This window comes from Saccostrea cucullata, unplaced genomic scaffold (genome assembly GCF_032062105.1).
Source record: "Saccostrea cucullata isolate Sc308-1 unplaced genomic scaffold, CSIRO_AGI_Scuc_v1 ctg2442, whole genome shotgun sequence".
In the NCBI taxonomy this organism is placed as follows: domain Eukaryota; kingdom Metazoa; phylum Mollusca; class Bivalvia; order Ostreida; family Ostreidae; genus Saccostrea; species Saccostrea cuccullata.
In genome coordinates this window covers 88,920-116,544 of record NW_026938355.1, presented here as the reverse complement: position 1 = coordinate 116,544, position 27,625 = coordinate 88,920, and the positions used below count along the sequence as shown (strand labels likewise).

The following is a 27,625-nucleotide window of genomic DNA, read 5'->3' as shown; positions in this document are numbered from 1 at the left end:
TTGAAATCTGCCCCGTAGTTCTTGAGAAGAAGATGAAAATGTGAACAGTTTACGACGACAGACAACGGACAAATTTTGGTTAGAAAAGCTCACTTGAGCCTTCGGCTCAGGTGAGCTAAAAACTACACCAAAAATGTTAACCTGCTCCAAAAACATTAACCTGGTCATTCCTTTGCTGAAATTGCAGCATCTGAAACTTTGACTGGTGCAATGAAACACACTAGAAGCATCTTCCATGCATGTCTAATCAATATAGGACATAAAAGTACTTAAAAGGAAAACTGTTCCAAACAAGAGGCCCATGGGCCACATCGCTCACCTGAGCACTAAGGGTAGGAAAAAGTAGAAAATGGTTTTTTATTGTAAAGTTTAAATCCAAAAGTAGTCCCATGACCAATCATGTATTTGCTATTTTTTAGAAAATGATTTTTAAAGAATTTTCCTATATATATCTTTGAAAACTTTGGTCGGCCATTTTGGCCCCGCCTTACCTCAGGGGCTCATGATTTGAACAAATTTGAATCTACACTACCTGAGCATGCTTCCATATATATATGATGAATTATGGCTTTGTCATTCTTGAGAAGAAGATTTTTAAAGAATTTTTCTATATATTTCTATGTAAAACTTTGATTCTCTGTTGCGGCCCCGTCCTACCCCCGGGGTCATGATTTTAACAAATTAGAATCTACACTACCTGAGCATGCTTCCATATATATATGATGAATTATGGCTTTGTCATTCTTGAGAAGAAGATTTTTAAAGAATTTTTCTATATATTTCCATGTAAAACTTTGGTCGGCCATTTTCGCCCCGCCCTACCCCCGTGGGTTATGATTTGAACAAACTTGAATCTACACTGCCTGAGCATGCTTCCATATAAATATGATGAATTACGGCTTTGTCATTCTTGAGAAGAAGATTTTTAAAGAAATTTCCTATATATTTCTATGTAAAACATTGGTCAGCCATTTTGGCCCCGCCCTACCCCCGGGGGTCATGATTTGAACAAACTTGAATCTACACTACCTGAGCATGCTTCCATATAAATATGATGAATTATGGCTTTGTCATTCTTGAGAAGAAGATTTTAAAAAAATTTTCCTATATATTTCTATGTAAAACTTTGGTTGGCCATTTTGGCCCCGCCCTACCTCCAGGGGTCATGATTTGAACAAACTTGAATCTACACTACCTGAGGATGTTTCTCCATAAGTTTCATCTTTCCTGGCACAGTGGTTCTTGAGAAGAAGATTTTTAAAATATGCCACCAAATTTTCATTAATTCCCAATTATCTCCCCTTGAATGAGGGCGTGGCCCTTCATTTGAACAAACTTGAATCCCCTTCACCCAAGGATACTTTGTGGCAAGTTTGGTTGAAATTGGCCCAGCGGTTCTTGAGAAGAAGTCGAAAATGTGAAAAGTTTACAGACAGACAGACGGACAGACAGACAGACAGACGGACGCCGGACAAAATGTGATCAGAAAAGCTCACTTGAGCTTTCAGCTCAGGTGAGCTAAAAACTTAACCTGGGACGCCGACACCGATGCCGACGCCGAGGGTATTACATAAGCTCCCCCAACTTTGTTGAGGTGAGCTAATAAAAATTCGACATGCACTAATTAATAAACAAGCACCAGTAAAGATCTATTACAAATTATCAAATTATTACATCTATATAACATGCATGGAAGAAATGTGAAAAATGAGAAGCCTAAAATTATTGAATGGTTAATCACTGTCTGAAATTATGAGAAGAAATGTTGCTGTAATGTTTTCTGGGTCACTGGATCACTTCAGCACTCCCTGAAACACAAATGTCCAGGCCCACTGACATGGCAGCTCCTTGGTGGGGATTTGGGGGATCTCTAACAGAACCCCCTGTGGGTGTAGGGTGGTAAAGTTCACTGGCTTGTCTTCATGGCCCACTAAATATACAGTGGTCCATTCCGCTGTTTTAGGAACTCCGAGGTGAATCGTTTTATTGGCAGGCCAGTCTAGAAATACTGCGTACAACATTTGCTCCATGCTTATTTTTACAGCTGTATACCTGTTTGAGGAAAAACATCTCCCATCATCAGCTTAAAATGGGAAAGATATTTTTATTCAGAATCTGGATCAAAATCTGTTAGAAATATTAATAAATTGTTGGGAATTTTTTGTCCTTAAATCATGAACTTAAAAATTTGAGATTGTTAATGTTCTCTAAAATCCAGTATAAAATTTTAAGTAAAATGTGTGTTTTACACTTCATATTCGACAGCATATGTTTTTTTAAAAAGCAGAAAATACACTAGAACAAGTAAAAAAAAACTAAATCACACAAAGCAAAGCACACTTGTTAACAACATGCAACCTTGGATGCAGTAATGTTAAAAATTATCTAACCTAATGAATATTCAGAAAGTCCTATGAAGCTATGCTATAACCCTGCAATAACCAATCATACTGTACCAGACATTGGGAGTAATGGTATCATTCTGGTACGTCCAAGGATAAGTTCCATAAATAGCCTCAGAGTTGACCTTCAGCCATTGTCCCATTTCTCTCAGCCTCTCCTCAAACACCGGTATAATCTTACCGTCACTGGTGGGACCCACGTTAACCAGAATGTTTCCCCCGCAGCTGAAAAGGAGAGCAGACTGGTTACTTAAACAATAAAATGCTTTTTTTGTTTGTTATTACTGGAATTAATGGAGGCAGCTGTTGCAGAAAAAATACATAACCCGCGTAAGCGTGTTATGTAAATTTTTTCTGCAATAGCTGTGACCGTTAATTCCAGTAATAACAAACAAAGAAAGACATTTTATTGTTTATATTTATATCTGTTTAAATAATCATTTAAAGAAGGATTGAAAAGTTTAATTATTGTAATAATTATGCGAACGTCTTTATACGTTTCATTGATGGAACAGCCATTGATCTAGAAATCTGTACAGGCGATATGCCTAATGTAGTTCATGCAGTGATTAACGCAATGGGTTTTCTTTAAGAAATAAAGGAGAAAATATTCAGTGGATGTCAATATTAGCTGGTTAACATGGTATAGGAGACATCAGTAAGAGGGGGCCATTTTGTTGTAAAGGGGCATTAGCATGAAAGGGACTTTTACTTGAATAGGAATAATTTTACTGGCAAAATGTTTGTCTTTGTGTTCAATATCTTAAAGCAATATGAGCTGCATGTTTGACATCGGAAAAAAATGTTGCAAATTTGTAATTAACTATTTCAATGACAGAAAAATAGAACATTTATAAACTTCTGTTGCTCATATTTGCTATTAAAGAACTTTTTATACACGATGATTTAAGCAAAATTGAATTATTGTCGTCGTGTACAATAATGATTTCTTATATAAAACTGTATATTCGGTTGTACAGAAATGTTTCTTCTGAAACATTTTTAAACTTTTTTTTGGTTTCATTGATCATAAGGGTTTAGATTACATACAGATTAATCATAATGACACATTTTACCCACAAAATAAAATTCTCAAAAATGCAGCTCATATCTGATTTGACCTTCACCTCTGACTTAAAGACTCAAGGTGATTTATTTATATACCTGACTGTTTCCACCAGTGTTCCAATGAGCTCATCCGTGGTCAGAAATTCTGACAGCTTTGTGTTTCTACGGTAACCCCAAGATTGCTTATCAATTGTCATGGCATTTTCCCATTTTCTCTTTTGCAACTTTCCTGTTTATGTAAAAAAAACGTTTTTAAATAACAAGAAACCTTAAATAACTTCAGATATTTTTTCTTAAAAAAGATTTGATGTTAGGACAACAATGTACATATCTAAAATAATCTCCACTATTACATAATTTAATCTAACATGTCTTACCTGGGTTATACCTGTCTGAGCAGGTGAGGAATCCTCCATGTTTGCACATGACCCCTTGACCCCATCGATCATTGGTCACGACATTTTCTCTCACAGGACTGCAATAAAAAAAGAAAATCTATATTAGAATACACATACAGAATCAAATACATGCATGTATCATAAGTTCATTGCATTTTCTCAGTAAAAAAATATTTTTTCTTTAATTTTGACTGTGTATCTGAACCAGAAGTCTCTGTCGAGACTGTAGCTCTACTGGTTAATACTTAAAACAAAGGAAGAGAAAAGTAGCAGTTGGGACTTGAGACTTTAAAACAGCAATAAGTAAAAAAAATGATCCTTGCCACTCATCAAAATAAAAACCTACGCACAGAATTATGTATCTTAGTATAGTCTACTTGTGTGCCAAGTTATATTGAAACTGGACCAAAAGTGTAGGAGGAGTAGCATTTTGAAAGAATTTCACAGAAATTTCTATTTTTAGTAACCTTGACAACACCGTTCATTGAAAGCAAAAACCGATGCACAGAATTATGTATCTTAGTGTAGTCTACTTGTGTGCCAAGTTATATTAAAATCAGACCAAAATTGTAGGAGGAGTAGCATTTTGAATGACTTTCACAGAAATTTCTATTTTTAGTAACCACGGCAACACTGTTCATCAAAATCAAAAACCGATACATAGAATTATGTATCTTAGTGTAGTCTACTTGTGTGCCAAGTTATATTGAAATCGAACCAAAACTGTAGGAGGAGTAGCATTTTGAAAGAATTTTACAGAAATTTCTATTTTTAGTAACCATGGCAACACCATTCATCGAAATCAAAAACCGATGCACAGAATTATGTATCTTAGTGTAGTCTACTTGTGTGCCAAGTTATATGGAAATCGGACCAAAACTGTAGGAGGAGTAGCATTTTGAAAAATTGTTTACAGACAGGCAGACAGACGGACGGACGGACGCATTACTATCGCATAAGCTCTTCTGGTCTCTGACCAGTAGAGCTAAAAATGAATCTATTAATTTAATATAAACTTTACTTGTGAAAAAGTTTACCAACACAATCTTTCCGCTTATGTACAAAATACTGAACTCTCAATTAACAGTCATTAAGACTTGTTTGGACACAATTCTGATCTCAACTGATTTATTCTGGCCTATCATTGTACAGCCAGGCTATGAAGTTTGTGGATATTCCGACCTATCATTGTACAGCCAGGCTATGAAGTTTGTGGATATTCTGACCTATCATTGTACAGCCAGGCTATGAAGTTTGTGGATATTCTGACCTATCATTGTACAGCCAGGCTATGAAGTTTGTGGATATTCTGACCTATCATTGTACAGCCAGGCTATGAAGTTTGTGGATATTCTGACCTATCATTGTACAGCCAGGCTATGAAGTGTGTGGATATTCTGACCTATCACTGTACAGCCAGGCTATGAAGTGTGTGGATATTCTGACCTATCACTGTACAGCCAGGCTATGAAGTGTGTGGATATTCTGACCTATCACTGTACAGCCAGGCTATGAAGTTTGTGGATAATCTAACCTATCATTGTACAGCCAGGCTAAAAAGTTTGTGCGGATACTCTGACCTATCATTATACAGCCAGGCTATAAAGTTTGTGTGGATATTCTGACCTATCATTGTACAGCCAGGCTATGAAGTTTGTGGATATTCTGACCTATCATTGTACAGCCAGGCTTATAAAGTTTGTGGATATTCTAACCTATCATTGTACAACCATGCTAATAAAGTTTGTGGATATTCTAACCTATCATTGTGCAACCATGCTAATAAAGTTTGTGGATATTCTGACCTATCATTGTATAACCATGCTATGAAGTGTGTGGATATTCTGACCTATCATTGTACAGACAGGCTATAAAGTTTGTGGATATTCTAACCTATCATTGTACAGCCAGACTATGAAGTGTCTGGATATTCTGACCTATCGTTGTACAGCCATGCTATAAAGTTTGTGGATATTCTGACCTATCGTTGTACAGCCAGGCTATAAAGTTTGTGGATATTCTGACCTATCGTTGTACAGCCAGGCTATGAAGTTTGTTTGGATATTCTGACCTATCATTGTACAGCCAGGCTATGAAGAGTGTGGATATTCTAACCTATCGTTGTACAGCCAGGCTATGAAGTTTGTAGAATTCAAGTAAGTATCTGGTGCTTCCCAGTCTCCGTCGGACCAGATCACGTCCGGTTTGTACCGGTTCACAATCTCGTACAGCTCCGGCATTGTTTTACTCTAAATATATAAAAATGGTTGTTAAAAAACAGATTGAAACCTGCTGCATGAAACTTGAAAAAACTAAACTTCCATTTTACCAATTATCCTTACAAATACTGGTGTTTGAGATGGTAACTACATGTAATACTAGTGTAGAGAAGAATACTGTATTACATATTACATATTACATTCGGCGGTGTATTTTTTTAGCGCTTTTGGCGGAAAGGTACTTCCGCTAATATAAGTACATCGCTAAATGTCTTAAACATTGATAAATGAATAAGAACATGAAGAAATGCGCTAAATCAAATCTACGTTAACTTGATGAAAAATCACTTTCCGCTAAATATAATACATTTAAAGTATACTAAAAACCAATTTTTATTCATGTGTGAGAAATATCCATGAGCTTTTCGACCTGCTTTCCTCACAAATATCAATATCCACAAAAAATTTATTTTGCTTTGTATTTATAGAGAATGTTTCCTCAGTCACAAAAACTAATTTTTGCGAATTGATTTCAAACCGATGAATTGCAAAAAAAAGATGACATGAATACTGAAAAGATTCTTTTTTCCATGGGTTCATAATTCTGTGTTATATCTATTTCTGTTTAATTTGCAAGTAGAAAATTATGCACATTTCTTAGACTTTCACTATATGCCATTTACGTATATTAAGTATGATGGGATGAAAATCCCCGGAAAGTTTGTGATCATGAACATAGTGTTAATTAATACATGTACCACAAGGAAATAAGTACTTCTACAGGAATAGTTTGTTTACAATAAACTTAAAGGACTTTTTCTTGCCTCCTACCTCCACAAACTTCTGAGTCTGCCATTTGTTGGCCTTGTCCTGTAGATACTGAGGATGAAACCATTCAAACAGGGAATGATAAAGGCCGAAAAACAGATCCGTTTGGTTTCTGATGGCTGTTGCAAGCTCTCCTGTAAATATATGTAAACGTGTATATTCTTTTTCACAAATGAAGTGTATGCTTCAGTTATCATTGTTATAAAAAGCACTCAATATTTCTCTAAAGGATTAATCAAACAAAACTTATTTCCAAAGCATGCTGAGTATTACTGATAATACAGGGTTTTTTTTATGAATAGGTAGTTCATATAAAGCTAATCACAAACATATTTACTCAAAATGTCATTTGCTTTTAAACCCTTTGAAATCATATTCAACTTTATGCTTTCATGTTACATTGTACTTTTAGTATTCTGATTAAAATGCAAATTACAATGTAATTTGCATTTTAATCAGAATACTAAAAGTACAATGTACAACATTTATTCTGCAAAAAAAAAATACAGTATTGTTGTGAGATGTGTATTGTTTCATTATGTATATAATTAGTAACATTAAGTTTCTTGAACGTTCCAGAGTGGTCAACATGTTCGGTCATTTTATCTAGAACATTCTTAAATTTTGTGTATGTCCAGATTGTTCCAGTAATATCATGTACTTACAACTTCTAGAATTTTCTAGATTTATAATACTGTATAAATACCCTGTCAATTCAATGCATATACAATAATAGTGACTTTTGTCGTATGAGCACAATTGAGATATAACTGGAATATATTTTCACTGGGACATTGTGTGCAGCAACGGACACTCTGATGTATGTATTTTTAGATTCTTGCTAAGTTTGTACTTTATGTTTCATATACTTATTATATTTTACTGTAAATAAATTATTGTTAAGTTTAAATTGTGTTATTGATCTTTGCTGGCATTTCGGGTAATTCTGACCCATAACAGAATTGGGGGCTCGTCCGGGATAAAGAATTTCTTGCACTTTTGCAGTTTATTGTCAGAATTTTGTTTATTGAACTGTTAAATTTGACTATAAGCCAGCAAAAATCAACATGGTATTTTCGGTCACAGACTTTCTTAGTTCACCAAGTGTTCAGGTTTTTGATACGTTAAAAAAGGATGACTTGATCGCATTAGGTCTGCATTTTGGGTTAGATGTTAAATCCTCTCAGAGAAAGCAAGACATTAGAGTTAAGGTTGCAAACAAACTAGTAGAAGAAAACATCTTTGAAAAATACGATCTTCCAGAATATACAGTTAAATCAGAGTTAGGCTCTTATAAGATGACAGAATATCAGTTTCAATTAGAGTTAGAGAAAATGCGATTTGAAAGAGAAGAGCGAGAAAGAGAAAGAGAAGAACGAGAGCGTGAACGGAAATTTGAATTAGACAAATTAGAAAGACAAGAGCACTTTGAGTTAGAGAAATTAAGATTACAGCAGAAACCAGAACCCTCATTTGTCAAGAATGAATTTGATGCAGCAAAAAATATCAGACTAGTTCCAAAATTTCAAGAAAAATCTGTAGACAAATATTTTCCCCAATTCGAAAAAGTCGCAGAGAATCTTAAATGGCCACAACATGTTTGGTCAACGATGTTACAAAGTGTACTGGTTGGCAAAGCAGCTGAGGTATACTCTGCACTAGGGGTAGCTGAAAGTTCAGACTATGAGAAGGTTAAAGCATCAATATTAAAAGCATATGAATTAGTACCTGAAGCGTATAGACAAAAGTTCAGAAAGTATAGAAAGTTTGATAATCAAACATTTGTTGAATTTTCACGAGAAAAAGAAGATTTATTCGATCATTGGTTTAGATCTAAGAAACTTGATAAAACTTTTGCTAATTTGCGCCAAGTCATCCTGGTAGAAGAGTTTAAGGAATGTGTTTCTCAAGAATTGAAAACACATTTAGAAGATAAGAATGTGAAAACTCTTGAAGAGGCAGCAGTTATATCTGATACTTATGCTCTGTCTCATAAAAAGAATTTTGTATCAAGATCTCAGACTAGCAGTAATTCTACTAATTCAGACACATATAAAAAGAGTGGTTCAGGGTCTCAGTCTTTCACAAGTTCCCAGTCTCCAGCCCAAGGTGGTTCTAAGTCCGGTCCAGGACGTTTTGAAGGATCTTCTGGAATAGGGTCGCTTCCTACTTGTAGTTATTGTAAGAAAAAAGGTCATCTGATCAGTGACTGCTTTAAACTTAAGAGAAAAAATGATTTTGACAAAACTCAACCACATGCTTGTGCGGCAGTTAGAGGTGATAGAGAAGCCTTAGTTTCCATTTGTTCTGACACTCCTGATGTCCAGGGTTCACAGTCCAGTTCTATTGATTCTATGGAGGATTATAAGCCCTTTATGTCTCAGGGATTTGTTTCACTCGGTGACTCTAGCGAAATAAAACCTGTCCAGATTTTGAGAGATACTGGTGCTGCACAGACGTTATTGTTAGAGGGCGTGCTTCCTTTGTCTGAGCAGACTTCTACTGGTGGGTCAGTTTTATTACAGGGTGTGGAGCTAGGCGTCATTGATGTTCCCCTGCATAGAATTAGTTTGAAGTCAGATTTAGTTACTGGACCTGTTATCGTAGGTGTTCGACCTACTCTTCCCGTTCCAGGCATTTCTTTGTTGCTAGGCAACGATTTAGCTGGTGGAAAAGTTGTACCAGATCCTATAGTTTGTGAGAAAATCACTCCAGATGTTATGTGCGATGATGAACATGATGACATTTATCCAGCCTGTGCTGTTACTAGAGCGATGGCCAGAAGACGAGAAATGGAGGCAGACCATACTCAAGCCTTTGACGAGACAGATTCCTCTGTTGATATTGATTTGAACGACACTTTCTTATCTGACCTTGATGGCACTCAAACAAGCATGGAACCACACAATATCAAGAAGCAAGAGAAGAAAGAACTTTTACCAAAATTTGGTGGTGAGGATGATGAGTTGCATCCACTAGTTAACCAAGGCAAGGACATCCTCAGCCGAGAACGTTTACTCTCTGAACAACATAAAGACCCAGATATCATTCAATTTAGTAAGAGGGCACTTCCACCAGAAGAGGCTATTAAAGTTGGAGAATGCTTCTATATGAAAGATGGCATCCTTATGCGAAAATGGCGACCACCTGACGATTCTCCAGATGAAGTGTGGCGTGTTGTTCACCAGATAGTGGTCCCAGCTGCTTATCGTCGAGATGTCATGAGTTTAGCTCACGATACACCTATGGCTGGTCATTTAGGTATCAATAAGACTTATAATAGGATTTTGAGTCATTTTTATTGGCCTAAGCTAAGAAAGGATGTTTCGAAGTTTTGCAAGTAATGCCATGTCTGTCAGATGGTAGGTAAACCAAATCAGAAGATACCATCTGCTCCTCTCCAACCCATTCCAGCTTTTGAAGAACCGTTTAGTCGAGTGTTGGTGGATTGTGTAGGACCTTTGCCTAGGACTAGGTCAGGAAACCAGTATTTACTTACCATTATGTGTACATCCACTCGATTTCCTGAAGCCATACCTCTTAGGAATATAAAGGCAAAGAGCATAGTTAAGGCCCTAACCAAGTTTTTCAGTTTTGTAGGAGCACCCAAGGCAATTCAGTCAGATCAAGGCTCAAATTTTATGTCGGGGTTGTTCCAGCAAGTCATGCATGAGTTGGGTATTAGGCAGTATCGATCAACTGCTTATCATCCTGAGTCCCAGGGAGCGCTAGAACGTTTTCATCAAACCCTAAAACAATGCTGAAGACCTATTGTTACCGATATGAAAAAGACTGGGATGAAGGGGTTCATCTTGTACTATTTGCTGCACGAGAAGCAGTCCAGGAGTCTCTTGGATTCAGTCCTTTTGAATTGGTGTTCGGTCATACAGTTAGAGGTCCTTTGAAATTGTTAAAGGAAAAGTGGCTGACTGAGACTAGTGATCTTAATCTTTTAGATTATGTGTCTGATTTCAAAGAAAAACTTTACAATGCTTGTAAATTAGCACAAGAAAATTTGAAGAGTTCTCAGATGAAAATGAAAATGTGGTATGACAAAGATGCCAGAAATAGGGTGTTTAAGCCAGGTGATAAGGTTCTTGTATTTTTACCTATTCCTGGTCATCCTTTACAGGCCAGATTTTATGGCCCTTATGAAATTGAAAGCAAGATCAGTGATGTAAACTATGTAGTTAAGACACCAGGTCGACGTAAAGAGAAACGGGTTTGTCACATTAACATGTTGAAAGAGTATTTTGAAAGGTGTGACCGAAATTCTGTAAAACCAGTTTCCACTTTAGCCAATGCTAAGACTGTTCAAAATTGTATTGAAAGTGATACAAATGTAGAAATGAATGAGAAAGATTGTAATCAGAGTGTCCGCTTGAAAAACTCAGAAATTTTGGCTGATTTTGATGCCAAACTTGGACATTTGAACATTCACCAAAAAGAACAAGTTAAAAACTTGATGAATGAGTACCATCAAATCTTCTCGGATGTTCCAAAGAAAACTAATGCAGCTTGTCATGATGTTATAGTTGGCGACGCTCTGCCTATCAAACAACATCCGTACCGTCTCAATCCAATAAAATTGCAGTACCTAAGAAGGGAAGTGCAGTATATGTTGGATAATGACATTGTTGAACCTAGTAAAAGTAATTGGAGCTCACCGTGTATTCTTGTACCAAAACAGGACGGTTCCTACCGATTAATATGTACAGACTTTAGAAAGGTGAATTCTGTTACCAAAACTGATTCATATCCAATACCTAGAATTGATGACTGTATTGACAGCATTGGAAACGCCAAATTTGTCAGTAAATTTGACCTGTTGAAAGGCTACTGGCAAGTGCCGTTAACAGAAAGAGCAAAAGAAATATCTGCTTTTGCTACACCAGATGGACTTTACCAGTATAAAGTAATGCCTTTTGGCATGAAAAACGCACCGGCTACATTCCAAAGGATGATTCACTCCCTTCTTCAAGACCTTGAGGGATGCGAGGCGTACATTGATGATGTCATCATATACAGTGACACATGGGACGAACATCTTCGAATCATGCATGCTTTATTTGACATTTTAGCTAAAGCAAACTTAACTGTGAATCTTGAGAAGAGCGAATTTTGTCATGCTTATGTAGAGTATTTAGGTCATAAAGTAGGTCAAGGTTATGTTACACCAATTACGGCTAAAGTGGAAGCTATTGCAAAGTTCCCGATTCCTACAAACAAGAAAGAGTTAAAGAGGTTTTTGGGCATGGCTGGGTTTTACAGAAAATTTTGTCCAAATTTTTCCTCAGTTGTAAGTCCACTTACAAATCTTTTGCAGAAGAGGGTTAACTTTGAATGGACAAAGGACTGTGAAAAATCATTTCAAAAAATCAAATCTGTCCTTATGAGCAACCCAGTTTTGTCAACTCCAGATTTTTCTAAACAATTTAAGCTTACTGTTGATGCTAGTGATGTTGGAATCGGGGCAGCTTTGTTTCAAGAACATAGTGATAAGGTAGATAGAGTTGTTTCTTATTTTTCAAAGAAACTTACAAAATGTCAACAAAAGTATTCCACCATTGAAAAGGAATGCCTTGCTTTGTTGTTAGCCTTACAGCATTTTGATGTTTATCTGAATGTTACTTTGCATCCAATTCTTGTATATACGGATCACAACCCCCTGACATTTTTGCATAAATTGTCAAATAAGAATCAAAGACTGACTAGATGGAGTTTGTTGTTACAAGAATACCACATAACAATTAAGCATATCAAAGGCAAAAACAATGTTATTGCAGACGCCTTGTCAAGAGTATCGTAAACATACTAGATTTTGTATTAATGTACAAAACTTTTATTTTAATAATATAAGTTTTCATTGACATTCAAACTTTTTAAGGGGGGAGGTGTTGTGAGATGTGTATTGTTTCATTATGTATATAATTAGTAACATTAAGTTTCTTGAACGTTCCAGAGTGGTCAACATGTTCGGTCATTTTATCTAGAACATTCTTAAATTTTGTGTATGTCCAGATTGTTCCAGTAATATCATGTACTTACAACTTCTAGAATTTTCTAGATTTATAATACTGTATAAATACCCTGTCAATTCAATGCATATACAATAATTGTGACTTTTGTCGTATGAGCACAATTGAGATATAACTGGAATATATTTTCACTGGGACATTGTGTGCAGCAACGGACACTCTGATGTATGTATTTTTAGATTCTTGCTAAGTTTGTACTTTATGTTTCATATACTTATTATATTTTACTGTAAATAAATTATTGTTAAGTTTAAATTGTGTTATTGATCTTTGCTGGCATTTCGGGTAATTCTGACCCATAACAGAATCATGTAATATGGTTTTCTAAGATCAAACTTCCATTACCCACAAGATCTCTGGCTGGGCCGACATCTTTAGAGTTCCAGTTAAATGAGAACATTGACGGCCAATTGGTGAACCCTTCATGATGTTTGCTTGTCAAAACAACATATCTAAAAAGATGTCAAAAGAAATAATGCATAAAACTTTTGAAGTGCAAACAAAATTAAGCACAGGAATTTAGATGTGTAATGCTTCCAATTACAAAAGAGAAAATACATGTATACACATGTAGAATATATTGTTCAGCATGAACTTTCTGACTACTTAGCACAATTGAATTGAATTGAAATATCTTGTCTGTAAGTTGAAACAATCTTTTATTTTTTAATGATTACATGTCCTGAATTTATAAATTTTCAATTGGTTAAATGCAATATGCCACAAATAATTTAAAAGATTTCATTTTTACTGGGTCTATATTAGCTGTAAAGCACTTTCATTCAAAATCAATAAAGCTTATAAATGTCTCCATAATTTCTTTTGTTAAGATTGTCATGTGTTACTGATTTAATATCATGTGATATCTATCAACATAGATTTAATTTTTCTTAGGTCAATGGTCTTCACACATCAAGTAGCTTAATCCTTAGTCATCTCTACCAAATAGTGATTTTATGCCTGTATTTAAAAATGTTAATCATCTTGTCCCATAAGGCATAAAAAGAGGCACATGGGCCACATCGCTCACCTGAGGACATCAGCTAAGAATAAGGACAAAGCATGCTTACTTGAGGATGCCTCCATATTGATATAGCATATAGCTTTGCTGTTCTTGAGAAAAAATTTTTTTTTAATTCTTCCTATATATTACTTTGTAAAAATTTGATCCCCCATTGTTACCCCTCCATACCAGAAGAGGTCATGATTTGAACAAATTTTTATCTTTACTACATAAGGATGCTTATCATGCTTATATGTCAAGATGACTAAACATATATAATTTTTCTGTTCCTGAGAAGATTTTCCCTTTTTTCTTATGTAAAACTTTGATCCTTCTTTGTGGCCCCACTAACCCTCAGGGGGCTATGATTTGAACAAATTTAAATCTACACAACCAGAGGATGCCTCCTTATAAATATCACTAATTATGACTTTGCTATTCTTGAGAAGAAGATTAATAAAGATTTTTTTCTGTATATTTCCATGTAAAACTTTGATCCCTTAGTGTAGCCCCATCCTATCCTTGGGGGACATGATTTGCACAAACTTGAATCAACACCACATACCTGTGGACAATTTACTTAAGTTTCATCTTTTTTGGCCCAGTGTTTCTTGAGGAGAAGATTTTCAAAGATTTTTCCTATATATTCCACAATCCTATGTAAAACTTTGCTGGTCATTGTGGCCCCATCCTACCTTGGAGGTCATGATTTGAACAAACCTGAATCTACATCATGTATGGATGACTCCACATAAGTTTCATCTTTCTTGGCTCAGTGATTCTTGAGAGGAAGATTTTTAAATGATACCATTAGTTTTTCACTAATTTGTTATTATCTACCCTAGCTTGAACAATTTTGAATCCCCTTCACTTAAGGATACTCTGTGTCAAGTTTGGTTAAAATGGACCCAGTTACTGAGTAGTTCTTGAAAAGAAGATGAAAATGTGAAAAGTTTACAATGACGACAAAGGAGATTATTATCCTTCAGAATTATACAGTCAATCTGATTGGTTTAGAGCAGGTCACGTGCAGGGAGACAACTCGTGATGTCTTCCTCATGCGCAGGGTGACAACTCTTATCTTCCTTCACATGACAATGAAATAGTACAAGTGAGCATGCTGGGTCACAACTGTGTTGTTGCCTTTTGAATGAAAATACAGTGGTTTTAGCGAGATGACTCATATTTTTAATTTAACAATTGTTAAATATGCAGGATCAGAAAACAATAAATTCCAATGATGACGTCAAAGTTGTCTGTTGACATATTTTGAAAGTATGGAATCAGAGCAGTGTAGGAGAACACAAGAGGTTTGATTACTACTTTCTACTTTATTTAACTGCTAATTTAGATTCTTCAGGATAATAAAAGTATTATGGACTGTTTTGAAGGGAGACATCACCAATTAATCATCAGGTCTGAGTAGGGTTGTCACCCTCGGGTGCAAGCACCTTCGGGTGACAAACCTACTCAGACCTGATAATTAATTGGTGATATCTCCCTTCTAAACAGTCCATAATTGTATATTACAACAGACAAACTTTAATCAGAAAAGCTCACTTGAGCCTTTGGCTGAGGCAGGTGAGCTAAAATCTCATTCACAAGTTGTTGTTTTTTTGTTGAAGCTGCATGCTTTTTCTCCATGTTTTTTTTAAAAATGCCATGTCAAAACTACATTATTAAGATTCAAACATGCTTTCGGCATCGGGTGACATAACACTCCAGGGCTTTCCTGTCACCTCGGGGCAAATATTCTGGTATGTCACCCTCGAAGCCATGTGATATATGTATAATATCACTGTAGCACTAGGGAAATTAATCAGTTGAACATGTAGTTTTGACTGTCTTTTTTAATAAATATAGATCAAAATGTGGAACTTCTTATCTAAATTATTAAATGGAAGAATATAACAAACATACTTATCATGATGCTTATAAGTCATCTTGGTGGTGAAATTCATCTTATTCTTAAAAGTGAGCAACACTTTGTGTCGCATGTCACTGCGGGCTCTGACTATAGGCTTAATTGGTCAATAAGAAACTTCAGACTTTTACACATTGATTCATCAAAATTTTTTCCACAGTAACTTTGGACCCACAAAGATTCGCTTGTTAAAGCTATGTTTTCATGACAAAATGAACAATAAAAGTTAAATTTAAAAAATCGCCTTGATTTAACAGTTGAATGAATATACATTATAATATTGCAGGTACATTACTAAATAGTTAACATGCAGGTAAATTTTAAGGACGTTTGATCCTGAGATTTTGAGCGTATTTTGGTCAGGTCCTTTATTTACAAAATTCTGCATCATTTTTAAGTTCTTACATTAAATTTGAATTCTACAGTGCAAATTAACTATATTCAATGAAAAAACCGCGATTAAATTCCATTCAAGTAGAATTAAGCTCGTGACTATATTTTATGGCGGAAGGATTTTTAGACGAAAATGATCAATTTTTCCATTTTGAACTTAACAGTACTGTTAATTTTGGATTCCTATTTTGCCATCCTGGTTGCGCGCAAAACTGTTTTTTTGCAGTGAAATGTGTTATGCTGGTTCTGAAATATCTATTTAATTATTTCTTATGAATTCTATCAACAAAGTGTGACAAATATAGTAAATATATTCTAAAAACCCAGAAAAAATTGAGCCAATTTTAACGTAAAATTGACACTTTTTTAGTAATATCCAAAACTTTACATCATATACTCCCACTTTTGATGTTCTTTTCTTAATATTCAAGATAAATTTGACCTATTTGCTTAAAATCAGAAAAAGTTCAAAACTTTCAAATAATTTTCTTGCTTATTAAATTTTCAATGCCAGAAAAATCACTTTATCAGTGCAGAAAGGTCAAATAATTGATTATGCGAAGCAATTTGAAAATTTTTCTTAGTCACAATTTTTAAGTGTCTTTTTTTAAACAAACTTAGTGAGAGTTCATTTTGTTTCATGCTTTAATTGGATAAAAATATTGGAAGGAAAACATCCAAAATTTTTATCTTAATTAAGACACAAATTTCAGTGCAAAAAGGTCATATTAAATGTACTGTAGCGCAAAAAGAAGCGTATTAACCCCCATTTTTTGATTTGAATTTTAATCAAGTCCAGCACAATACCCCAATAAAGGTAAATAGCTTGATAAAGCTATATAGCTTTATCAAGGTATTTAAAATACCTTGATCAAGGTATTTTATGTAATGAAAATTCTAAAAAATTCTTTAAAAATTAAATACCGAAAGTCGAGTTCTGAGTTTTTGTCAGTGTGTCTACTCGTGCATGAAAAACACCTGGTATCAAAAGGAAAGCATAAAATAACGTCTCCTCACACGACACGTTTTTCTACTGATTTGTTTGAGTTTGAGTTCTTTACATGCATGGGTGAATTTACTGACAACTAGTGTTGTATAATCGGAAAAAAATTGAAACCGATTATCGGTTAATAATCGATTTCCGATTTTAGTGATTAATCGAATTAATCGGTTTCCATATTTATTTTGAAACATATGTGAAATAAAGGATATATGACTCTATAAAATGTTTATTTTTTTACTATTCAATGTAATCATTACCTAGGATATTGACAGTAGTGTTTAGAAATCAATTTTTAACCTCTCAAATGTCATCTTTTTTCCTGTAAAAACCAGGTGTCCGATAAGTACTGGTCCGCTCTTCAAAATTTGAATGAATTTCGGTATGTTTTCTAGTGATCTTTAAACAATTTTTCAAGCAAAAATCATAAAATATTTTAATATATTTGTTTTGCTCTTGAGTTAACCTCTGGCGAAATGTAAATTTTTTAATTTAATTGTACAACACTGCTTAGAAATTCTGAAAAACGCACGATTTCTGTCCCATAATTACTGGAGGACCAGTAGCGTGTATAGCGTTTTCCCAAACTTCTTACCAAGGACGTAAAGTCGATATAGTACCTTTATTGGCGTACGTTCGCCTGCAGAGTTTGCAAACGGCTCTTGACATGTCTAAGTTTTGTTTCGTAGGCGGACTGGCTGCCTTTCTGTAAAATCCAAAGTATTTCCATACCTCCGACTTCGATTTAGTGCCGGAGTAGGGAAGTATTTCTCGCTGGTCGTCCTCATCGTCTGCGACACAGGGCGCCGCCATCTTTGCCAATGTAGTGTATTCGACTATTCGTGTCAACAACAGTTCGTTCTTTGTAAACTCGTACGTTTACGGGTTTTACCAATTAATCGATCTCAAATTCCGATCCGATTAATCGAAATCGGTTGGGTTTCAGCGACAGATTCCGCGATGTCGGCGATAATCGAAACACCACTACTGACAACAACTCAGAACTCGACTTTCAGTAATTAATTTTTAAAGAATTTTTTTGAATTTTCATTACGTCATAAAATACCTTGATCAAGGTATTTTAAATACCTTGATAAAGCTATATAGCTTTATCAAGCTTAATATACCTTTATCGGGATATTGTGCTTGACCTGTTAATTAAGCTATGTATGTAGAAACTAAAAATACATTTGGCAAAAAAAGTTTAAGACTTTAAATATCAGGATCGAATGTTTTTAAAAAATATTTCATTAAAATCATCACTGTTCAGTCATCGGATAGGTAATGCAACTTACAATGACGTCATGTAACGTCAGAGTATCAACCGTCAACATAGTGTGCACTGTGATATTGTGTAACTATGTGGATTGTAAACCAAGTTAATTATTGATTTTATTCCTTACTGTGCCCCTGAAGCCTGGAAAATCTCTGCCCATTCTGAAGCATTGAAGAATTCAGCTCTAAAATCCTTTGCGAAATCTGCATATGTGAAGTCGGGAGGGTAGTTCGCTTTCATAAATTCTACTGCGCTGTTGGTTTTGACCCCCTCCCAGTCCCACCAGAACCACTCCGACTCAAAACTCGGGACAGAAAATACTCCCCAGTGAATGAATATACCAACTTTTGCCGCGTCGTACCAGGGAGGTAACGGACGGGAATCTAGAGAGTCCCAGTTTGGCTCATATCTCACTGAAAATGTTGAAACTACTATCAAACACAAAAAGAAAGTTAGTCTTCCACAAATCAAGCTCATGTTGCGCGCCATGTTTATTTCATGTGACTTTTTCAATGTCACGTGATGTAGTAAGATTTAGAATCCAACCTGTTCACAAATCCGATTTCTAGCCAAGTTCTGCCCTCTCGAAAACACTTTCTTCTCCAGGCCCACAGTCAACAACGTGTTTTATGCCCCCGTAAATGAAGTTTCGGGTGTATATAGTTTTTATCGTGTCCGTCCGTCTGTCTGTCTAGCTGTCTCTATGTCTGTCTATATGTCAGCTATTGCTGTCTGTCCGCAAAAACTTTAACCTTGCCGATAAATTTTGATTTAGTGGAGCTAGGACATTCATATTTCACATGTGTATTCCTTGATACAAGACCTTTCTCTGGGCACCACCAAATTTGATCTTTTGACCTTGACCTTGATCCACTTTTACACAAAAATTTTGAACTTTTACTTTGGCCATATCTTTTGAACAGTAGATACAAGGCCATAATTTTTGAAGAATTAGGATTACGGCTTTCATACTTCACATATTGAATCCTTGTGGCAAGACCTTTCATTTGATACCAAGAACCTTGACCTTGGAGTTGACCCACGAAATTTACACAAAAAATTCAAACTTTTTACTTTGGCCCTAACTTTTATACGGTAGATACAAGGAATTTCATATTTCAAATATCAATTCTTTTTGGTAAGACCTTTCATTTGAAACCAGGAATTTTGACTTTTGACCTTGACCTTGGAGATGTCCGTACTTATGAAAAAACTTTAACTATGGTCATAACTTTTGAACGGTAAGGGCTAGGGCTTTCATACTTCAAATACAGTATTTAATCCTTGTAAGAAGACCTTTCATTGGATATCAACAACTTTGACCCTGGAGTTTGACCTACTTATTACAAACTTTAACATTGGCCATAACTTTTGAACAGTAGGGGCTAGAGCTTTCATATTTCACATACGTAATCCTTGTGACAAGACCTTTCATTGTGTATCAAAAACCTTTACCCTTTGACCTTGCCCTTAGAGTTTGACCTTCTTTTTGCAAACTTTAACCTTGGCCATAACCTTTGAACGGTAAGGGCCAGCGTTTTCATACTTTCCATTCATAATCTTTAAAACAAAGCCTTTCTTTAGAAACCAACAACCTTGACCCTTTGACCTTGACCCCGCAGTTTTTCCTACCTTTAAAAATGTCAAACCTGGTCATAACCCTTGAGCAGGTGGTGCTAGGGTTTCATATTCACATTTGTAAAGGCCTTACTTTAGGTACCAACATATTTGATCTGCATTTGAGAAAGTTTAACCTTCACTATATTGCCATACGGGGGCATCAGTGTTTCGCAAACACATCTTGTTTTAAAATTATATTTCATTTGGGTGGATGGGAGTTCTCTAATTTTTCAAATTAGGGCCTATTTTTTTTCAAATGCTGGAAATTGGATGAATTCGGTTCTATAGCAAACAAAAAGTGTGTGTGAAGGGGTAATGAGCGAGAAGTGTCTAAATATTAAAATGTCAACATATGAAAAAAATGTATTCTCAGAAAAAAAATGGAAAAGTGGAACCCCACCCGGCCCTTAAGTCCTGCCTCCGGGTATAATCGACATACCTGGTCACTCGATATTTCGCTGGAAATCTTTAATGCCGGAAATGATGGACTGTTTCTAATTTTTCTTCCCGTATATACTTTAATTAACCTAGGCACGTACGCTCATTCTTTTTAAAAGTGGTGGATTGAATATCTGAAAAGCAAGCGATAAAAGATGTCCGTTATGGGGAATGGGGTGGGGGTTAAAATGGCTGCAAAAAGATATGATAGTTCGTACATATACTAATCAGTGTAAGAAGTAGGATTTAAAAAATCAACACCTACGTACGATAATTATGAAAAGTCACGAAAATATGTAACTGAGTTGGTAATTTGGCAAATTCAATCTTGTAATTCTAAAGTCTGTGTAAATTAAAACTTCACTACAAAATCCATCCATGTGTGAAATTAGAATTTTGTATAGGTCACCAACAACGAAATTTCATAGAAAGCCAAACAAATATTTAAAAAAATTCCTTACATTCTCAACAAATATTCTTTGTTAAGAGAATAGGATCTCCGACCATAAAAAAATAACCCGCTTGATATTTTGTCTCAATTCTATACTTGAACTGGACGATGAACAAAATACACATATATAATTTTTTCTTACAGGTATAGTATTAACAATTTATTAACCCTACATTTAACAACAGATTTAGACAACTCGTAGTTGCCATCACCATTCCATGGTAGTATAATAATACAACTTGTTTGTGTGAAAAAAGTTAGACCCCCCCCCCCCCCCCGTCATTTTAACACATTCACCTGCATGCACGCAATATAACTCGGGTTTGTACAATCTACACTCTACCCTTGTAAAATATTTCCTCCTAGAACTATGTCACGTGTCTGTATAAAGCTTATATATATTCTACATATCAAGTCTTCATTTTGATTGATATTGTCATTGTTGACTACATGTAAAATAATAAACAGCGATAAATACTATATCTCAAATCAAGTTAAATAATTTGCATATTATTTCCAGTAACTTGCAAGAGGTGTTTTCTGTTTGGTTGTAAAAGGAAGAGGTGTTAAATAAAGAAGAATGTAAAAAAAAAATTGATGATAATAATCTTGATAATTTATAATCCTATGTATACAATGTTAAAAAGAGACGTGATCAACAGCCGGCGATATCACACGTGTGCCGTGGATTAGGATAAATGTCTACAGTACGGTAATTAATTCAGAAGATTAAGAAAATATTGAATTTTAACATATAACTGTTAAATTAGCCTTTGTTGTCAAAATGGATTTAATGGAAGTTTTAACATATTTTGTTCGTTTCGTAAATGCAATTAAGCCAAGTACCCGGCATATCATATTTATACATGTATAAATATAAACCTAAGGCTTAACTTAAACTAAACTTCGTTTCTTCTCAAGATTTGAAAAATGCCAGCTTTCTCGCCAAAAGAAACTCTCTCCTTTTTCAGCATCGTCGCAAACCACGGCCAAATTGTACGATCCTCTCCCATTCTGGCCGTGGTTGAACGAGGAGAGAATATATACGGACTCCGGACCGTGGCTTGAGACGATGCTTTTTCAGGTGTCTCTGAAAATTTAAGATAACACATACCGTTTGATAAAATGTACAGATAGGTAATAACCCCCTCCCCCCCCCCCAAAAAAAGACATTTCGTGAATGAAATAATGTGAGAAAAGGCTGACTTGGTTTAAGAAAAAAAAGTAGTTCCATCTTCTCCAGGGTTAGTTTGAATTCATATTTTTGAATAATTGATTGTTAAAATTTTATTTACATACAATTTAAGGGATCGTCATTTTAATATTTTAAGCATAGTTTTACTAGTATATGGATGAAACAAGAATCTATGAGGTTACTCATAATAGGTTACCAAGATTTTGTTTTGAGAGAAAAATGCCAGATCAACGGATTAATTTTTCGACTCTTAAAATAAATGTATACCAAAGTTTGATACGCATATGGATTATTTGTTACGAGAATTTTAAGTACATGGATATATACACAGGGAAATTAAATCCGACTTAATGATGTAATTCAGATGAGCGTATAATCAGTTAATAATTACAAACAAAATTATCTTTATGATCTTTGAAATACTTTGCATCACGTTGTTATGCCAACAAAAATTAAAAAAAAAAGATATATGTATATATTTTAAAGTTTTTTTTTTTTAAATTTCCTTTTTTCAAACGTATAAAATACAAAAATTATGCGTATTGTTAAAAAAAGAAAGAATTTGAATGATTTCAGCATCAAAAGTACAAGCTGAGACCATGCAGGTGATTTTTGGTAAGAAAGTCTCTAAATCTTGTGTACAATATCTGGAGAGATTCAGTCTAATCGCAATATATTATAAAATCTTTTCATGTTATTGAGTTACAGTACCTACACCACCAATGAAAGTGTATTGAGGAAATCTAGCTGCCATTGAATTTTTAATTGATCTACATAGTTACAAGTAATACCAATACAGACTGCTAGCAAATAATAAAACCATGAAAACGGTGTATAGGTGCAGACGTCTTAGACGAAGTCTTGAAACAACATGATGCATATTTAAGCTTAGTCAATAGGGTGCTTTATAATTTATGGACACAATGTAAACCCACTCCAACGCAATAAAAGTCTAATAAAAATACCACCAATTTTCCCTGTTTTATAAGCAAGTGCAACATTTAAACAGACACAAAGAGTCCTTATGTAACGGATGTCAACTTGAAGCACACTTTTATAGATAAATTCCTTTCAGTAATATTTAAAAAGTGAAGAAGTGATTTCAAGTTATTTTATTTCACTTTTGCAAACAAACACAATTTACTGAAACAGGAAGCAGATGTCATACAATATAATACAAACATACAGCTTATAAATATTGCCGGAGTTTTACACCTGACTAGTATAATGTAGCAATTAAGAATATAAAGAACATGAGCATAAGCTTAATAATAATAAAAAAAGTTCAGCTATGATATGAGAGAGAGAGAGAGGGGGGGGGGGTATTTTTTAAAATTGATCGGTCTCATGTTACGAAAGATAAATGATACCTTTAACTAAAAAAATAATTTATATCAAAATATACATGTTTATTGAAATAAAAACCACACAATTTAATTAAAAATGAAAATGTTTGTTTGGTTTCGAAGTAGAGCAGTGACAATGTACTATAATACATTAATTTTATTGCATGATAGTGATGGAAATATGAATACTTATTCAGCCAAGAATAATCATATTCCCCGAGGGCTTTGCCCGAGGGGAATATAATATTTCTTGGCTGAATAAGTATTCATGTTTCCCGAACATTCATGCAATGAATTGGTTATTATACCGAAAGATGCAAAAACTTTGAAATAAAAATAAACTTTCAAATTCCTTTAGAGATACATGCATTCATACAGGAATGGATATTCTGGAATATTCAAAATGGCGGAATTGAACAATTATTAACAGATTCAACGTCAACTATAACTCTCAGATATAAGCTTTTTCACAAAATTTATCATTAATAATAAATGCAGCCATTCATCCTGACATGTTCTCTTGACCAATATACGCAACATGGTATCCTTTTTTTAACGAAACGAATAAAAAAAAACTTAAATACAAAAGCACCATAGCGTAGACCTTTTTCTTTGATTGTCTCTCTATATATTGGATCTTTGCGTGACAAAAACAGTGGGCAGCGCTGACATATCGTTCGGTAATTCTATGCTGTTTCTAGGATCATCTTTTCGTAGTGTCACAGTGATTGGCGGTAAAATTAACTTCGGAGTCTTTCGTGGGGATTCCTCAACCTCCTTCTCTTTTTCAATTTGCTCCATTCTTTTCTTATGTACTTTCTCAAGGAGTTCTGGAGTTTGCTTTGTTCTATCGAACACCTCCACCCTTTTCCTCTGGCTAAGAAGGAGCTCCGCAGCCCGTTTTCGCCTAACAATGGGCGACATTTCGTGTAACTGTTTCTGAACCTCACTCTCTAGTTCTTGCCTGCTAATTCCAGGTCCGTATATTCCGTACTTGTCGTCCCAGTCTTGCTCTTTGGCACGTTCTTTCATGATGTTCTCAAGCACTTGTTTATATGCTTTGTGGTCCTTCAAGTTTTCCTGAAACATGGTTCTTTCGCGTTCGTTCTTCATTTCGAAAATATGTTGAGCGGCTTTCACAGTGTTTTGTTTCACTTTAAGTCTAGCAACTTCAGAGCGATTTAGGACGTTAGCCATCTTTGCTCTGTAATCGCACTGTCTTTGCAGCGCTTCCATTTTGGATTCCGTGTAAAAACTTCCCGTGTATTCATCATAGAATACCTTCTTTTTCTTAACTTCACCACCACTACCAAAACTCATGCTGAATTACCGAAAATACCTATGTCACTTCATAAAATCATATCAGTCCACGAATAATATCTTCTCGCAAATTATTGGAAATATTTGAGAGCTGTGTCAATTGCCGGGTAGATAAAATGATATAATCCTCTACCCCACGTTCGTAAGATTTACCACTTTTTGTCTCTCTATGTAACAGTCAGGAACACATTAAATGTATAAATATCAAGACTGCCATATGGATACACCAAGATAACGGATTTCCTTAGGAACCGACTGTTCGGTAGATCAACTTCACGGGGAAATAAAACGCTGTTGTAAACGAAGGTGGTACGAACAATTGTTTGGGTATTCCAAATATAATCCAAGAGTTTAAGAGGATTTAAAACTATAATTCTCCTATCATTACTAAGCCACACTTCTGTCTTTTCAAATAAACTAATACTTAGTGGCTAAGGGTCCCTACAATAATTGATCCCTTTTGCCAGTATTGTCCAGTGAAATATAGGTGAAACATAATTCCATTTTTGACATATTGACAATTTTTTTTCAAAAAGAAAATTCTGTAAAGAGGTATATTTTAAGCGTCAAGCCAAGCGGATCGAAACTTCAATTGCTTTCATATCGCAACATGTCTTATACAATTACTCTATTAAAATCATGAAAAGCATAAACGAACGGGTCGAACAATATCGTGTTTAAATTTCATAAGTATTGGAATTTAATCTGTAAACGAGATGATTTAAAAAACCACCAATTCTATCACAGAAATCAATATATACCGTTCTTTCTTTCGTCCGTGCGTTCAGATTGCGTGAAATATGAAAAGCTGTACTTTTCTATATCATTGTCAAATCAATTGATTTCGTATGCTATTTAATGAAAAGTGCATTAACAGATACATTAAGTAATTGAAAGAGTTTATTCATTACCGCTCCCTGGAATTTGTTTAATAATTCTTACTAAGGTGTTCTTTTATTTATCGGATAGCAATAAGAATTGACATTTTTACGAGTTGAAAGGGGGTAGTCGTCAAAGCAATGTTACGTTAGTTTAAAACAACAAGGTATATTATTTGTGTTTCCCGTAAACAGTCAGTGCTTTGTGTATTCAGTTCAGTTTTTGTTAAATGAAAGCGGTATTTATTAGATAGAAGACTAGAAGTTCTTTCATCTAGCTGTGTTAAAATTCTATAACCCATGTAACCGTGTACGTATAACCGATTTAACTACGGTCTGATAAAAAAAAACCTTTTTGCCAAGAGCATGAACAGAATATTATTGTGGCCAATTCTCAACAGTCTATAGATGCACCAAACGATCGACATTATTTGATGAACCTTAGTTGTATTGATTGATTGTATATTGTTTAACGTCCCTCTCGAGAATTTTTCACTCATATGGAGACGCCACCATTTGCCGGTGGAGAGCTGCAAATTGTGTCGGCAGTTAGGCCATTGAACATGGAGGGATCTTTTTCATGCCAGCACCTACTGCGACACAGTCTCATCCGTAGGACCGGTCTCCACGTCCCACAGTTGGTATGTCATGCGAGATGAATTCAGCTTTTCCAACCTCGACTTCCTTTAATATTTATTCTGCTATTACCCGCATATGGTTTATCGAACGTTTTCCATTTTATTCGATACTTAAGGATATGCTTTGAGTAAAACCGAAGCAGGCTAATGATAGATAAGTTTATGTTACAGGGATTTCAACATTCTTGTTTACAGTCAGCATAATGTAAATTCTACGGTCGTTTGCTTATTTGTAAGTTTAACGCCTGTTAGAGATTGTTCAATCACAATAATATATTAAGACGCCACCACCTGCCGATAGGGGACTGCAAATTTAACCTGTGGTCGACACTTAGGCCCTTTGAGTAGAAAGTTTAAGAGATATTTTTTTCATTCCAGCTCATGCAGGATTCGAACCCGCGACATGAGAAACAATTCCTTACTCGGTGAATCTAGAGAAAACGCTCTAACCACTGCACCACGCGGCCGGGTGACCTATGGTTACGTTTGGTCGTTATATACTATGCATAATGACCGTATTAGAAAATATAACCAGTCACTGACTCTTCAACGTAGTTTGAACTATTTTGTCTTTTTCCATGGAGTTGAAGAGTTCCAGTCGCTGAGGGAACTGTGTTCTATATTTTAATGTCTATATATGGTGTTGTACATGAACACTTATTCTAAAAACAATTTTTGATAAAAGAAACATCTAGAATATTTTTAGTATTTTTAAAAATATATTTTTATTTGATTCATTCAAGAATTTTCATCGGTTGATATCTTTTTAAAAAACGCCCTAGCAATACATGCTGACTTAGTATAGGCTTTAAACATTGCAGTTTAGGTTTAGCACCCCCTCTTTCCACAGACACGTCGCAGTATAGGTAAAAATGATCTGTAGACAGGGGATGCTTAATCCTCCCTAGCACCTGATCACACCTTTAAAATTTCATGGAGTCTATAAGTTTTGCACTTTTTTCCATACAGATTTGTATATTTTGTTTTGTGTATTTTTCTTTGGTGGTGGTGGTGGGTTTAACCCCCTTCTCGAGAATTTTTTCTCTCATAAGAAGACATCACCACGGTTGCAAATTCATACCTATACTCGACACACAGGACCATTGATTAGTGAGGGTTCTTTTTTCTGCCAACGCTGGACTTACTGGGAGGAAAAAATGAAATATGTGCAAAATTCAAAAGTAGGTCAA

The 27,625-nt window shown here is 35.0% G+C and overlaps 1 protein-coding gene across 1 annotated transcript; it reads right to left on the bottom strand.

Moving 5' to 3' along the window:
• Positions 1–1,677: 1,677 nt before the first annotated feature.
• On the bottom strand, positions 1,678–19,068 carry LOC134250036 (alpha-L-fucosidase-like). Its single transcript, XM_062732370.1, has 8 exons — positions 18,677–19,068; positions 13,299–13,405; positions 6,919–7,049; positions 5,984–6,117; positions 3,848–3,945; positions 3,567–3,699; positions 2,457–2,627; positions 1,678–2,052 (listed from the first exon to the last, which is right to left on the bottom strand). The coding sequence occupies exons 1-8, from the start codon at positions 19,036–19,038 to the stop codon at positions 1,794–1,796; spliced, it is 1,395 nt and encodes a 464-aa protein (XP_062588354.1). The 5' UTR covers positions 19,039–19,068; the 3' UTR covers positions 1,678–1,793.
• Positions 19,069–27,625: the final 8,557 nt, after the last annotated feature.